General features: G+C 41.0%; 1 protein-coding gene across 1 annotated transcript; it reads right to left on the bottom strand.

The window, feature by feature from the left end:
• Positions 1-243: 243 nt before the first annotated feature.
• LOC127914393 (zinc finger protein 501-like) lies at positions 244-16,174 on the bottom strand. The gene is made up of 2 exons (XM_052490229.1): positions 15,584-16,174; positions 244-3,567 (listed from the first exon to the last, which is right to left on the bottom strand). The coding sequence occupies exons 1-2, from the start codon at positions 15,897-15,899 to the stop codon at positions 2,492-2,494; spliced, it is 1,392 nt and encodes a 463-aa protein (XP_052346189.1). The 5' UTR covers positions 15,900-16,174; the 3' UTR covers positions 244-2,491.
• Between the last annotated feature and the right edge of the window lie 221 nt (positions 16,175-16,395).

The following is a 16,395-nucleotide window of genomic DNA, read 5'->3' as shown; positions in this document are numbered from 1 at the left end:
TCCAGTGTTTAATTGCTAAATTGTAATTATTTTGCCACTAAGGCCTATTTATTGCCTAAACTCCATTTTGCAAACACTATATATACATTTTCTGTTGTGTTACTGACTGTACTCATGTGTAACTCGGTGTTGTTTTTGTCGCACTGCTTTGCTTTATCTTGGCCAGGTCACAGTTGTAAATTAGAAGTTGTTCTCAACTGACCTACCTGGTTAAATGAAGGTGAAATAAAAATAATATTTTGTTGTTGGAATCAAATCAAGCTTTATTTATATAGCACATTTCAGGCATGAATGTAACACAATGAAAACAAAAACATATTTAGTACACAACAGAAGAATAACGAGCACCCTAAGGAAATTCCATTGATTAAAATATTAATCGTATGCAATATCCAACCCAAAATATAAGCTTGTTTTTGGAGGGGTTCTGAAAGACACTATGAGGGTGTCCACTGAAAATTGACTAGTAACAACAATTGGGACCTAAAAGACACCCACAATGAGACCCACTAAATCATCCCAGGAAGAGGCAAACAAAAAGAAAAACTATACTAACAAACTTAAAGACAGGAAGCAAACCAAAAAGGTGGAGCAACTGAAGGTGTTGACTCTCCACATCTATCAAGACAACTGAAGCACTGGGCCAGACACTCTTAAATAAAACCTGGACCAGCTCAGGTGAAACACCTTCCCACTAACGAGATGGACAAGCCAGCACAGGTGTAACACATACTGACTAACGAGGTGACGCCAATCAGTGCGTCCTTCGTGCTAACAAACGTTTCGGGCTCACGAGCTAAAGTCCAACATTAAAACATAAATGGTAAAACCAAAGCCTGTAACACCTTCCCCTTTATTAAGACAACAAAAATATCCTATGTTTTTGTTGGACAAGTTTGCTCACCACCAACAGAAAACAACTTGCATTTCACATTATAAATCAACTACAATGCTTTACCTTCACCAATATAAACATGGTGTCCACTGACTGTCAACAATTAAAAACAGGAAAAAACACATTTCTAAATATATATATTTGTCTACCATCTTAATTTTTTGAAAAACTCAAGTTTCCAGAACTCTCGTCTTCCTAAAACTCACTAGCTTCTAGAACTCTCGCCCCCTCGGAACGAGCCCAAACAAAAATCATCTCCAAATACGGAAAAACGTGCAGTCAAAATACATTGTAATCCATGGCAACTCCCTGGCTAAACGCAAAACTTTTTGACTGCCCACCCTTGAGACAATCAGAAACCAAATTGTCCTTACGACAGACATGTGGGAAACTCCTGCATTATCCGTGGTAACTTTCCACCTCACTGCGGAGCTTCTCTCTTTTTTCAGGGTTCACTGGATAGGCATGTTGTTGGATCGGGGCCCAGTCCCCAATGTCATGCTCTAGTACATTTGGGTTGGCACATGTGAGAAATAACCCTGATATTCTAAAAGCAGGGAAACAATGTCAATATAATTGTACCCAAAAAACTGTCAGTTGGTTGCATGAATAAATATCACTACTAAATGTTACATGAAATGTAAATATGAAATATTTGGTTGCATAGTCATATTTTCAACATCTTTTCAATAACATTTTGCTAGATGGGAGAGGCCACTGTCAAAACACAGTCCAAATCAATAACCAATATGCAGAAACAGTTTGGGATACATTGAAAACCTAAATATAACATGTGCTATATACACAAACATCTGCCACAATAATCATATTTCTTGTATTTATTTAAACAAGCTCCTTTACTGCACAAGCACCAAAAACGCTGTTGTATTGACAAGTAGCAATAATCACTTATCGATAAGGGGGGAAATCAGGTTGTATGTGCTGTTGAAACTAACACAACAAAGAAAAACATGGAAATGGGAGATATATTTTACCTCACTGGTTAGAGGACAACCTGCAGAAGACAGTCAGCTACATTTTGGAGTGATGCATTTAAATGTAGGGGTCGCTAAACAAAGGAGCACAACACTTATTTGTCATAACTCCTCGATATCATGTTGAAATCAATTGTGCCAGAGGAGAGAGATGAGGTTGCACGTCCTGTTAAAACTAACAGCTCAAAACCCACACGGAATCTGGGAATGATGTGTACATCACTACATTTTGAAGTGTTGCATTTTGATTCCAGTGGGTCACCAACACAGTTCTTTTTTTGTTAGTCAATTTTTGTTAAATCATATAAATAGTACTCTTTCAATTCAGAGCCTAGAATTATCCCCTGGGGCTAATATCCATATCATGCTGAAATCAATAGAACAGGGGGCAAACATTTACATTTTACATTTAAGTCATTTAGCAGACGCTCTTATCCAGAGCGACTTACAAACGTTTAGGGTTCTACATTGTGACATCATTAAAATACTCCTTCTACAATGTAAAAAAACTTTCTAAATTGTGACGTTAATTCATTGAAATCATTAAACAACTCCTTCATGTATGTATTTTCTAATATTTGATCAGAAATCTTTAATCAGATTATCTCTGGTCACAGCTATAACCTTTAACCCCTGTGTGTGTTCTCTGGTGTATAGTCAGATTGCTAGATGTAGTAAAACTCTTCCCACATTGATCACAGCTATAAGGTTTCTCTCCCGTGTGTGTTCTCTGGTGTAATGTCAGCTGGCCAGAAGTAACAAAACTCTTCCCACATTGATCACAGTTATACGGTTTCTCTCCTGTGTGTGTTCTCTGGTGTATCTTCAGATGGCTAGATGTAAAAAAAAACTTCCCACATTGATCACAGCTATATGGTTTCTCTCCCGTGTGTGTTCTCTGGTGTCGTGTCAGGTTGCTTGGCTGAGTAAAACTCTTCCCACATTGATCACAGCTATAAGATTTATCTCCAGTGTGTGTTCTCTGGTGTGATATCAGGTTGCTTAGCTGAGTAAAACTCTTCCCACATTGATCACAGCTGTAAGGTTTCTCTCCCGTGTGTGTTCTTTGGTGTACAACAAGATGGCCAGATGTATTAAAACTCTTCTCACATTGATTACAGCTATAAGGTTTCTCTCCTGTGTGTGTTCTCTGGTGTAATGTCAGCAGACCAGATCCAACAAAACTTTTGGCACATTGATCACAGCTATAAGGTTTCTGTCCTGTATGTATTCTCTGGTGCACTGTCAGATCACCAGATTGACCAAAACTCTTCCCACATTGACCACAGCTATAAGGTTTCTCTCCTGTGTGTATTCTCTGGTGTTGAGTGAGACTGCTAGATGAGGAAAAACTCTTCCCACATTGACCACAGCTATAAGGTTTCTCTCCTGTGTGTGTTCTCTGGTGTAGAGTCAGATGGCCAGATGTTGTAAAACTTTTCCCACATTGAGTACAGGTAAAAGGTTTCTCTCCTGTGTGGATTCTCTGATGAATTTTAATGCCTGCTGAGGAGGTGAATCTCTTCCCACAGTCAGAGCAGCAGTGAGATTTATTCCCTGTCGATCTCTGCTCGTGTTTCTTGAGGTGTTCTGATGTGGAGAGACTCTTCTCTGCCTTGTCAGCATCATGAGGTTGTTGAGGCTCCTCAGAGGACCCATGGTAGTCAGTTCTATCTCCTGTGTGAACAACAAAGTCAGACAGATGATTATAAAGGCCCACAACAGCGGAAATCCATTGTAAAAGGTATGGCCAATAGCGTAGCCAGTCTGTAATGAATGTAAAAAGTATTTGACAATTGTCTTAAAATGAGCAAGAAGTCAAATGTGGTCTTGTTTTCACATTAGTAGTGACATCGATGATTGTAGGCTAGAAATAAGTTATTCATGTTGTTGAAACTTGAAGCAGTGTGCCAGAGGTAAACCCAGGCCCTGCATGTCCCCAGGCACCCTCATTTGTTGACTTCTGTGATCGAAAAAGCCTTGGTTTCATGCATGTCAACATCAGAAGCCTCATCCCTAAGTTTGTTTTACTCACTGCTTGAGCACACTCTGCCAACCCTGATGTCCTTGCCGTGTCTGAATCCTGGCTTTGGAAGGCCACCAAAAATTCTGAGATTTTCATACCCAACTATAACATTTTCCATCAAGATAGAACTGCCAAAGGGGGAGGAGTTGCAGTCTACTGCGGAGATAGCCTGCAAAGAAATGTCATACTTTCCAGGTCCATACCCAAACAGTTCGAACTTCTAATTTAAAAAATTACTCTCTCCAGACATAAGTCTCTCACTGTTGCCGCCTGCTACCGACCCCCCTCAGCTCCCAGCTGTGCCCTGGACACCATTTGTGAATTGATCGCCCCCCCATCTAGCTTCAGAGTTTGTTCTGTTAAGTGACCTAAACTGGGATATGCTTAACACCCCGGCAGTCCTACAATCTCAGCTAGATGCCCTCAATCTCACACAAATCATCAAGGTACCCACCAGGTACAACCCTAAATCTGTAAACAAGGGCACCCTCATAGACGTTATCCTGACCAACTGGCCCTCCAAATACACCTCCGCTGTCTTCAACCAGGATCTCGGCGATCACTGCCTCATTGCCTGTATCCGTTACGGGTCCGCAGTCAAATGACCACCCCTCATCACTGTCAAACGCTCCCTAAAACACTTCTGCGAGCAGGCCTTTCTAATTGACCTGGCCCGGGTATCCTGGAAGGATATTGACCTCATTCCGTCAGTTGAGAATGCCTGGTCATTCTTTAAAAGTAACTTCCTCACCATCTTAGATAAGCATGCTCTGTTCAAAAAATGCAGAACTAAGAACAGATATAGCCCTTGGTTCACTCCAGTCCTAACTGCCCTCGACCAGCACAAAAACATCCTGTGGCGGACTGCAATAGCATCGAATAGCAACTGTTCAGGGAAGTCAGGAACCAATACACGCAGTCAGTCAGGAAAGCAAAGGCCAGCTTTTTCAAGCAGAAATTTACATCCTGTAGCTTTAACTCCGAGAAGTTTTGGGACAGTGTAAAGTCCATGGAGAACAAGAGCACCTCCTCACAGCTGCCCACTGCACTGAGGCTAGGTCACCACTGATAAATCCATGATAATCGAAAACTTCAACAAGCATTTCTCAACGTCTGGCCATGCCTTCCTCCTGGCTACTCCAACCTCGGCCAACAGCTCCGCCCCCCCCGCAGCTACTCGCCCAAGCCTCCCCAGCTTCTCCTTTACCCAAATCCAGATAGCAGATGCAAAACCTGGACCTGTACCAATCAGCTGGTCTTGACAATCTGGACCCTCTATTTCTGAAACTATCCGCCGCCATTGTTGCAACCTGTATTACCAGCCTGTTCAACCTCTCTTTCATATCGTCTGAGATCCCCAAGGATTAAAAAGCTGTCGCAGTCATCCCCCTCTTCAAAGGGGGAGACACCCTGGACCCAAACTGTTACAGGCAGGGCAGGATGGATATAGGTCTATCTAAGGTCTTCAAAAGCATTGTCAACAAACAGATCACTGACCATCTCGAATCCCACCGTACCTTCTCCGCTGTGCAATCTGGTTTCCGAACCGGTCACAGGTGCACCTCAGCCACGCTCAAGGTACTAAACGATATCATAACCGCCATCGATAAAAGACAGTACTGTGCAGCCGTCTTCATCGACCTGGCCAAGGCTTTCGACTCTGCCAATCACCATATTCTTATCGGCAGACTCAGTAGCCTCAGATTTTCTAATGACTGCCTTGCCTGGTTTACCAACTACTTTGCAGACAGAGTTCAGTGCGTCAAATCAGAGGGCATGTTGTCCGGTCCTCTGGCAGTCTCTATGGGGGTGCCACAGGGTTCAATTCTCGGGCCGACTCTTTTCTCTGTATATATCAATGATGTTGCTCTTGCTGCGGGCTATTCCCTGATCCACCTCTACGCAGACGACACCGTTCTGTATACTTCTTGGCCCTTCCTTGGACACTGTGCTATCTAACCTCCAAACGAGCTCCAATGCCATACAACACTCCTTCTGTGGCCTCCAACTGCTCTTAAACGCTAGTAAAACCAAATGCATGCTTTTCAACCGTTCGCTGCCTGCACCCGCACGCCCGACTAGCATCACCACCCTGGATGGTTCCGACCTAGAATATGTGGTCATCTATAAGTACCTAGGTGTCTGGCTAGACTGTAACCTCTCCTTCTCGACTCATATCAAACATCTCCAATCTAAAATCAAATCTAGAGTCGGCTTTCTATTCCGCAACAAAGCCTCCTTCACTCACACCGCCAAACTTACCCTTGTAAAACTGAGTATCCTACCGATCCTCAACTTCGGTGATGTCATCTACAAAATAGCTTCCAATACACTACTCCGCAAACTGGATGCAGTTTATCACAGTGCCGTCCGTTTTGTTACTAAAGCACCTTATACCACGCACCACTGCGACCTGTATGCTCTAGTCGGCTGGCCCTCGCTACATATTCGTCGCCAGACCCACTGGCTCTAGGTCATCTACAAGTCCATGCTAGGTAAAGCTCCGCCTTATCTCAGTTCACTGGTCACGATGGCAACACCCACCCATAGCACGCGCTCCAGCAGGTGTATCACACTGATCATCCCCCTTTCCTTCCAGTTCTCTGCTGCCTATGACTGGAACGAATTGCAAAAATCGCTGAAGTTGGAGACTTATCTCCCTCACCAACTTTAAACATCTGCTGAGCAGCTAACCAATCGCTGCAGCTGTACATAGTCCATCGGTAAATAGCCCACCCAATTTACCTAGCTCATCCCCATACTGTTTTTATTTATTTACTTTTCTGCTCTTTTGCACACCAGTATCTCTACCTGCACATGACCATCTGCTCATTTATCCCTCCAGTGTTAATCTGCAAAATTGTAATTATTCGCCTACCTCCTCATGCCTTTTGCACACAATGTATATAGACTCTTTTTTCTACTTGTTTACTCCATGTGTAACTGTGTTGTTGTCTGTTCACACTGCTATGCTTTATCATGGCCAGGTCGCAGTTGTAAATTAGAACTTGTTCTCAACTAGCCTACCTGGTTAAATAAAGGTGAAATTAAAATAACATTTAAATAAAAAACACAACTTTTGGTCTCCAATATAGGCCCCTTTCTGTGCTTGCTAAAATTGCGGCACGAGGTTGATGCACATGCAATTTAGTTGTAGAAATTCCTCCCTGCTAATGAGGAAACCGATAGTTATGGATGGAGCAAAAATGGTGAACAAAGATATTCGTTTTTCACAATGTATTCTGAATGTGAATGTGAAACTCAATTTACAGGTTGTGTATGAGTGCATTTCACACTACTTTGGATTATAATTGTAAGGCTCGTTTGAATGTCCTGATTAATATAATGTTTGTGTCATCCTCGCACATCAACTGCTTTATATTTAAAAAAACACTTCAACCAGTAAAATGCTCTTTGGCTTTTCCATCAGCCTGACAATGAGGTTTTGTAAACTAAGTGTTTGCCAAATTGGCCCATAACTTCACCTAACAACAACATAGACTTACTGTAGGGCCCATAACTTCACCTAACAACAACATAGACCTACTGTAGGACCCATAACTTCCCATAACTTGGGCCTGGCTCAAGGCTAGCTGGTGGCAGCTGTCTGAGCTGTTTGACTTTTTAGCCCCCACATCCTCTGGGGTGAGATACATTTGGATTTGAAAGGCATGTGTGTTAATGAATCAAAAGCGGCCATTTTAAGAGACGCACACCCAATTCTAAAACAGCCTCACACACCTTTTTGGTTTCAAACGACCCATGCAGAGACACACACCCCCACATCTTTGTTTTTGAAACACACACATCTCCTGGCCCGGCACACGTCTTTTCAGAAATTAGTTTTCTCCGAGACATGCATGATGATAGAGCCCCTTTGTTAAAGGTGAGATACCTCTTTAAAACCATTTATTTAATTCAAAATATTTAGTACAGACCTTTTAAAACACACTATAATTTACCAATTTTACTGCCCAATACTGAAACATGCAATAATGTTTTTATGTTTAACCTCTTCAACCTATCGGGGCGCTGTGTCATTATTGGATAAAAAGACGTGCTCTTTTTAAGCGCAATATTTTGTCACGAAAAGATGCTCGACTATGCATGGAATTGACATCCTTTGAAAGACAAAACTCTGACGTCTCCAAAACTGCAAAGATATTATCTGTGAGTGCCCCAGAACTAATGCAACAGGCGAAACCAAGATGAAGTTTCATACAGGAAATGCCCCAGATTCTGAAGGCGCTGTGTTCCAATGTCTCCTTATATGGCTGTGAATGCGCCAGGAATGAGCCTGCGCTTTCTGTCTATTCCCCGACGTGTCTGCAGCATTGTGACGTGTTTGTAGGCATATCATTGGAAGATTGACCATAAGAGACTACATTTACCTGGTGTCCCGCCCGGTGTCCTGTGTGCGTAATCTGTAGGTCCATGCGTGTTCCATTTCTTCAGAAGAGAAAGTAAACTGCCACGATGGATTTTATCGTCAATAGATATGTGAAAAATACCTTGAGGATTGATTCTAAAAATCGGTTTGCCATGTCTCTGTCGATATTATGGAGTTAATTTGAAAAAAGTTTGCGTTTTAATGACTTATTTAAAAAAAAAAATCCTTACCCAAATGTGATGAACAAAACGGAGCGATTATAGTCGACACAAATAATATTTTTTGTAAAAACGGAACATTTGCTATCAAAAGAATATTTTGAAAATCTGAGATGACAGTGTTGTTAACAAAAGGCTAAGCTTGAGAGCAAATAGATTAATTTCATTTCATTTGCGATTTTCATGAATAGTTAACGTTGTGTTATGCTAATGAGCTTGCGGATAGATTTACACAATCCTGGATACAGGTTTTTTTTTCGTAGCTAAACGTGACGCAGAAAACGGAGCAATTTGTCCTAAACAAATAATCTTTCAGGAAAAACTGAACATTTGCTATCTGAGAGTCTCCTCATTGAAAACATCCGAAGTTCTTCAAAGGTAAATTATTTTATTTGAATGCTTTTTCTGGTTTTTGTGAAAATGTTGCCTGCTGAATGCTAATGCTAAATGCTACGCTAAATGCTACGTTAGCTATCAATACTGTTACACAAATGCTTGTTTTGCAATGGTTGAGAAGCATATTTTGAAAATCTGAGATGACAGTGTTGTTAACAAAAGGCTAAGCTTGAGCGCAAATAGATTAATTTAATTTCATTTGCGATTTTCATGAATAGTTAACGTTGCGTTATGGTAATGAGCTTGAGGCTGTAGTCACGATACCGGATCCGGGATGGCTCGACGCAAGAAGTTAAACATTGTTGTACAACAGTTATACACCATTACCAGACACATTACTACACTTTTAATAACCTTTAAATGTTTATAACTATCTGTTGTAGGAAAGCCTGTATTCGTATAAAATAAGACATTGTTTTGAAACGCATATGCCCATTTTCCCAGAAAAGCCTTTCTCCGCGACAGACCGGGGCGAGAGAGAAAACGAGAGATTCCCGTTCGTTAAAGGGTGAGATACAATTTTAAAACAATAGTACAGACCTTTTAAAACATGTTATAATTAAACAGTTTTACTATTCCTTTCTTACAGATAAAGGGCCTGGTTTTGACACACGTCCGTTTCCAATTCCACCCAAGCCCCAGCTCCGTAAGTTTTCCAGGTATAAAGTCGTTCACATCCAGACAGGCTTTGGAAAATACATTCGAACGAACAGATTTTTGTAGCATCTCTACTATATCGGTCATGTTACTGTGGTCTTTTTTAAAGTCAATAAACATGTGTGTAAAGTGTACACTTTTGTTTCACAGTAGATTTGTTTAAGCCCACCAAGAAAAACCTGATTTATCCCACAGCATTAATGAATAAGAAGGTAGAAAATTAATAAGTAAAGGCCTTTCAAAAAGAGGTTGTCATGATTGACTGTGACACATATTTAATTAACACGTATTGCTTGTTACAGAAGACTACTGTTGTACATTGAATATCCATTCATCCCGGTTACACCTTGATGTGTTGGCTCTCTATGTCTGTACAAAGTGTGAAATACGGTTTTCCTAAAGTTATTACCCCCTAAACCTGAATCTGAAATTAACTTTGTGATCTTGTCTTAACCCTATTCCTATGGGGTTCTATTCTACCTCTTTCAAAATCCCCCCGGTGTACATGCACCAAACATCCATAGGCTGGGGCCACCTGGAAGCTCGGTGCATGTACAAATAAAGATAACTAAATAGGAAACTCAACAGTGTGTTAGGCCGAGAAACATTATTTAGATGGTTGTTTTATTGTTGTTGAAAGCTTGAAATGTACACAATGAGAAGGGACCTTGTTTCTAACACCCCTGTAGAGACACACACACACAATCCCCCTCCCAGACATTCCTGCTTCATAGACAACAACCATAAGGGCAATAAAATAGGGTGGGGCCATACTCTTTGAAATGTTCAAATACATCCCCCCCAGTTCAATGAGGTCCATAGACATCAATCATCATGACATCTTCAAATGAATAGATGCATTATATACATAAATTAACACTCACTCTAAGGTGTGAGAACAGGATGTCCTGACAGGATGTCCATTTATGGGCATAACCAAGTGAGAACTTCCCGCCAGGATGTCCTGACCGGATGCCCAAATATGGGCATGCACACGTCATCTGGACATAGGGTCATAAATCAAACGTTTGACGTGTGCCATCTACTTTATTCTCTCTAGTGCATGTCAGAGCAAAAACCAAGCAATGAGGTTGAAGGAATTGTCCTTAGAGCTCCGAGACAGCATTGTGTCGAGGCATAGATCTGGGGAAGGGTACCAAAAGAATTCTGCAGCATTGAAGGTCCCTAAGAACACAGTGGCCTCCATAATTCTTAAATGGAATACACTTCCTAGAGCTGGTCACCCGGCCAAACTGAGCGACTGGGGGAGAAGGGCCTTGGTCACTCTGACAGAGCTCCAAAGTTCCTCTGTGGAGATGGGAGAACTTTCCAGAAGGACAACCATCTCTGCAACACTCCACCAATCAGACCTTTACGGTAGAGTGGCCAGATGGAAGCCACTCCTCAGTAAAAGGCACATGAAAGCCTGGTTGAGTTTTACAAAAGGCACCTCAAGGACTCTAAAACCATGAGAAACAAGATTATCTGGCTTGATGAAACCAAGATTGAACTCATTGGCCTGAATGCCAAGAGTCACGTCTGGAGGAAACCTGGCACCATCCCTACGGTGAAGCATGGTGGTGGCAGCATCATGCTGTGGGGGTGTTTTTCAGCAGCAGGGACTGGGAGACTAGTCAGGATCGAGGGAAATATTAACGCAGCAAATTGCAGAGAGATCCTTGATGAAATACCTGCTCCAGAGCGCTAAGGATCTCAGACTGGGGCAAAGGTTCACTGTCAAACGGGCCAACGACCTTAACTTCTTATGGCTGCAGGGGCAGTATTGAGTAGCTTGGATGAAAGGTGCCCATATCAAACCACCTGCTCCTCAGTCATAGTTGCTAAAATTGGCGTATTATTAGTATTGGATAGAAAACACTCTGAAGTTTCTAAAACTGTTTGAATTATGTCTGTGAGTATAACAGAACTCATATAGCAGGCAAAAACCTGAGAAATTCTACCTCCTGTTTTTTTCTGGAGCGAGATATGGATGAGTTTTCACTTCCTACACCTTCCACTAGATGTCGGCAGTCAATAGAACTTTGTCTGATGATTCTAATGTGAAGGGGGGGTCGATTGACACAGGAAATAGTCACCACAGCCATGAGTGGACCATGCTTTCACAAGGCGCGTTCACAGGGGAAGGACTTACGTTCCACCGCTCATCTGAAGTAATTCTAATTCTCCGGTTGGAACGTTATTCAAGATATATGTAAACAACATTCTAAAGATTGATTCAGTACATCGTTTGACATGTGTCTACTGACTGTTACGGAACTTTTGGACATTTCGTCACGTTATAGTGGACGCGCTTTGTGAATTTGGAATTGTTTACCAAACACCCTAACCAAAGTAGCTAATTGGACATAAATAAGACATTTTCAAACAATTCAAGCATTTATTGTAGACCTGGGATTTCTAGGACTGCATTCTGATGAAGTTCATCAAAAGTAAGGAAACATTTATCATGTATTTTCTGGTTTCTGTTTACTCCAACATGAAGGCTAATTTGGCTACTGTTCTGAGCGCCGTCTCAGATTATTGCATGCATGTATTGTGTAACATGAAGTCTTATGAGTGTCATCTGATGAAGATAATTTTATCTTTATTTATGCTTTTTGTGAATGCTATATTTTGAATGCTATATTTTGCTGGAAAATGGCTGTGCTTATTGTGGTTTGGTGGAGACCTAACATAATCATTTGTAGTGCTTTTGCTGAAAAGCCTATTTGAAATTGGACACTTTGGTGCGATTAACAATGAGAATAGCTTTAAAATTATATAAGACAAGTATGTTTTAGGAATTGTAATTATGACATTTCTCTGGTTTGAATTTGGCGCCCTCTATTTTCACTGGTAGTTGTCATATCGATCCCGGTAGTGGGATTGCAACCATAACAAGTAAAGCACACAACCAAGAAAACACAGGAGTGGCTTCGGGACAAGTCTCTGAATGTCTTTCAGTGGCCCAGCCAGAGCCCGGACTTGAGCCCAATCTAACATCTTTGGAGAGACGTGAAAATAGCTGTGCAGTGATGTTCCTCATCCAACCTGACAGAGCTAGAGAGGATCTACAGAGAAGGATGGGAGAAACTCCCCAAATGCAGGTGTGCCAAATAAATTAGCCAAATGAAAGGGTGGAAAAAAATATTTTAATCAATTTTAGAATAAGGCTTTAAACAAAATGTGGGAAAAAACCAAGGGGTCTGAATACTTTCCGAATGCACTGTATACAGTAACACCTCCCCCATAAGCATTCTTGCCTTTTCTGTAGATGTTATATCCCTGTATTGCTACTGCTGTATCAAAGGAATTATCTCAGTGAGTTTCAGAGATGAACAGTACAGTGCATTCCAAATTCAATAGGCAGGCAAGTAAACAAAAATGTTTTCAAATAAAATCTATTCCAGAAAATGTGAAAGCGTATATAACGCCCGTCCAAGAGACTATCGACCAATCACGTTCACATTACCATGCTGTGACACGCAGTTCCTAAGCTAATTCTCACCAAAATCCCTTTTTAAAGTCAGGGTACGAGTCGAGAAATGCCTATTTTCCTTTAAAGTACGTAATGTTACGATTGCAAAGCTATACGATATTATAGAGAACAAGTTAATTATCTCACATCTCTGAAAATATTTGTAATGTTGTGCTTCTTGTTCACAGAGGGTAATTCATGCCAACGTTATTTTCTTTAAGCTGTTAATACAAATAGAAAGGAGTTTTCAATATCCTAATTTCTTAAAGTATTTCTGGTGATGGCAAGTGATACACAAGCTAAGTCTATTTTAAACATTGCCATCCCATGGCAGCATTTACCAGCCACCAGGTTCAGAAGCTTTAAAACCACATCAAAATATATTTAAAACACAATTATATTTTTGATAAGATATCAAATATTCAAACTTAACATAATTCATGCTGGTTATTATTTTAGGCTATTTTAGTTTTGGAGTCAAAGATAGTTTTGGAATAGTTTTCAAACAGGTTTGTTATTTTATTTCAGTTTACTAAATAGTTTCCCCTAATTATTTTTTCTATAATAAGCATGGAGGTTTCCCCTATCAACCAGTCATAATTATTGGCGACAAAGCGCCTCGTAACCTAGCTGGGAATGGGACAGACTGAACCCTTCTGTGGTAACAGACAGGGGCGATTTGTAATCAAATCTAATTCCCAGGAATGGGGTTCATATGAACCACAGAGACAGTGTGTGGGATAATAACATGGCCGTGTCCAACCCTGCTTGTTCCCTCGACTCCGCTACCAACCACCTATCTCCAACAGGGCCCTTAACCTGTATCACTAGACGCCTCATAGTGAGCTACAGGTAGGAATCAGCAATGAATCCCAATGATGAGACACCTCTGGGGAGGGGTGTCAGAAACATAAAAAAATTATATATATATATATATATATATATATATATATATATATATATAGGGTTTTATGACAAACTGTTTTTTACAAATCCGTCAAGACAACAACTTAGACTTTAATTACAAGCCCTTAACCAACAGTGCAGTTCAAGAAGAAGAAAACGTTTACCAAGTAGACTAAAATAAAAAGTAATAATAAAAAGTAACATAATGAGAATAACGAGGCTATATACAGGGAGCACCGGTACAGAGTCAGTGTCCGGGGGTACAGGCTTGAGGTAATCTGAACATGAATGTGGGGGCGTAGTGATTATGCATAGGTAACAACCAGCAAGTAGCAGCTGTGCACAAAAGGGTGGGGAGGTCAATGTAAATTGCCCGGTGGTGATTTTAGGAAGCTTTTGGTCCTAGACTTGGCGCTCCGGTACCGCTTGCCGTGCAGTAGCAGAGAAAACAGTCTATGACTTGGGTGACTGGAGTCTCTGACAATTTTGTGGGCTTTCCTCTGACACCGCCTATTATATAGGTCCTGGATGGCAGGAAGCTTGGCCACAGTGATATACTGGGCCGTTCGCACAACCCTCTGTAGCGCCTTATGGTCAGATGCCGAGCAGTTGCCATTCCAGGCGATGAGGCAACCGGTCAGGATGCTCTCAATGGTGCAGCTGTATTACCTTTTGAGTATCTGGGTATCCATGCCAAATCTTTTCAGTCTACTGAGTGGGAAAAGGTTTTGTTGTGCCCTCTTCATGCCTGTCTTGGTATATACCCACGTGGGTGATTGAAAGATGAACTGAGGTCCATACTCCAGTCCAGTTGATGGTGGTAATGCACCTTAAAGTTGGTTGCCAACTGCCATATAAAGTCCAAAGAAGAAAAATAAGCCCGAAGGAAGGAGAAATGACAAGAATCCAATTTGGTTTACCATCGCGACTGGTTACCTATTTTGATATGATATGAAAGTATTGTGTGAACTTATGTTGATGTGATATGAAAGTACAGCTATTTATGTTTCTAGAAACGTATCGCAATTGAGAATCGATTCACATTTAGATGGAATATAGAGCCAGTCTACCTCTGAAAATAACATACAATCAGCAGTAGAAACAATAACAAAGCGTACTATCTGCCTGTTTTGGTAAAAAGCTGAGGGATGGGGCTGGAGGAAAAACAAGCATCCATGATATCAACATGATAGTTTTAACCATGTTTTGAGGATATTGTTTGTTTATATTTACTGACAAACATTGGAGTAAAAGAAAAGCTTATATTTTGAGTTCTGATGGGGTACGACAGTTGAACTAAGCTCATAAGTCATTTATATGGGATTTCTTCAAAAGAACAATGGGTACATATCATTAATGTATAAGTCCCAAAATGGATGTAACAACTGCTGATTGCCCCTTTAAGACTACATATTGGGCTAATCTCATAAGATATATTGAGGACTTCAGTATTTCAGGCATTGTCATATGATACATTTGATCAATTGTTAACGTTTTGTTGATGGTCCACTCTTGATGTTCTACACGTTACAGTGTAGCTTCAGCCATTCCTACAGAACAACATTAAAGTGTAGAACCCATTTACTGCATATTGGTTCAAAGACTGTAGAGACGGTACTTACTGGTGTTAAACAGATCTCCAACCTCCTTTTCTTCCTCCAATGTGACAGTCATCTCCCCCTCCTCCTCTTTCACTCCAAAAACGGAATCCTCCTCTTTCTCTTCTTTTACTGTATCATCCTCTTCCTCTTTCACTCTGAACGCGTCTTCCTCTTCTTTCACTGAAACGTCTTTCTCTTCTTCTTTCACGGTAACAGCCTCACCCTCTACTTGTTTTTGTATTGTAACAGCCTCCTCTTCGGCCTCCTCTTTGACGAGGGTGTCTTTCTCCGTCCAGCAGACCTCTTCTTTATCAGGAGAGTAGCTTAGTGAACTCATGGTCGGGGATGTTAGCTAGTTAGCATTAGCGACTAGCCTAGTTCTAAGCTAACTTAGCAAACCAGCTAGCTGACAAACAACGTAAATATATAATTAAATGGCCCAACAAGTACATACAACAGAATTGTGATTAATACACAGCGACTAATATATAACAAAACAGTGTAAAGAGCGTGAAAGTGTTAGCTATGTTTGCTAAAACGCTACCGAGGTGTCTGACTAGCTGTTGTTGTTGAAGGAATGTCCCGTCCATTAGATAATACGTCACACTGGCAGCGTCGCCTGAACCTAAAAGACACACATCGCCATCTGCTGACTGGAGTGGGCAACGCAGTTGAGGAACCAAACGTTTATTTTTCATTTATTTCATAAACGCTTCATATTATATTAAGTCGTTCAAAGAGAAGCATGTGTTGATTGATTCGTGTTTAATGAGTGAGAATTTAAAATAAACTTTACACACCACTCCATATTTGCATTGAACCACACTTCTGAC

The sequence above is a fragment of the Oncorhynchus keta genome, chromosome 32, assembly GCF_023373465.1.
Source record: "Oncorhynchus keta strain PuntledgeMale-10-30-2019 chromosome 32, Oket_V2, whole genome shotgun sequence".
Taxonomy (NCBI): Eukaryota; Metazoa; Chordata; class Actinopteri; order Salmoniformes; family Salmonidae; genus Oncorhynchus; species Oncorhynchus keta.
The sequence above is the reverse complement of the archived record's forward strand: the minus strand, read 5'-3'. Positions and strand labels throughout refer to the sequence as shown.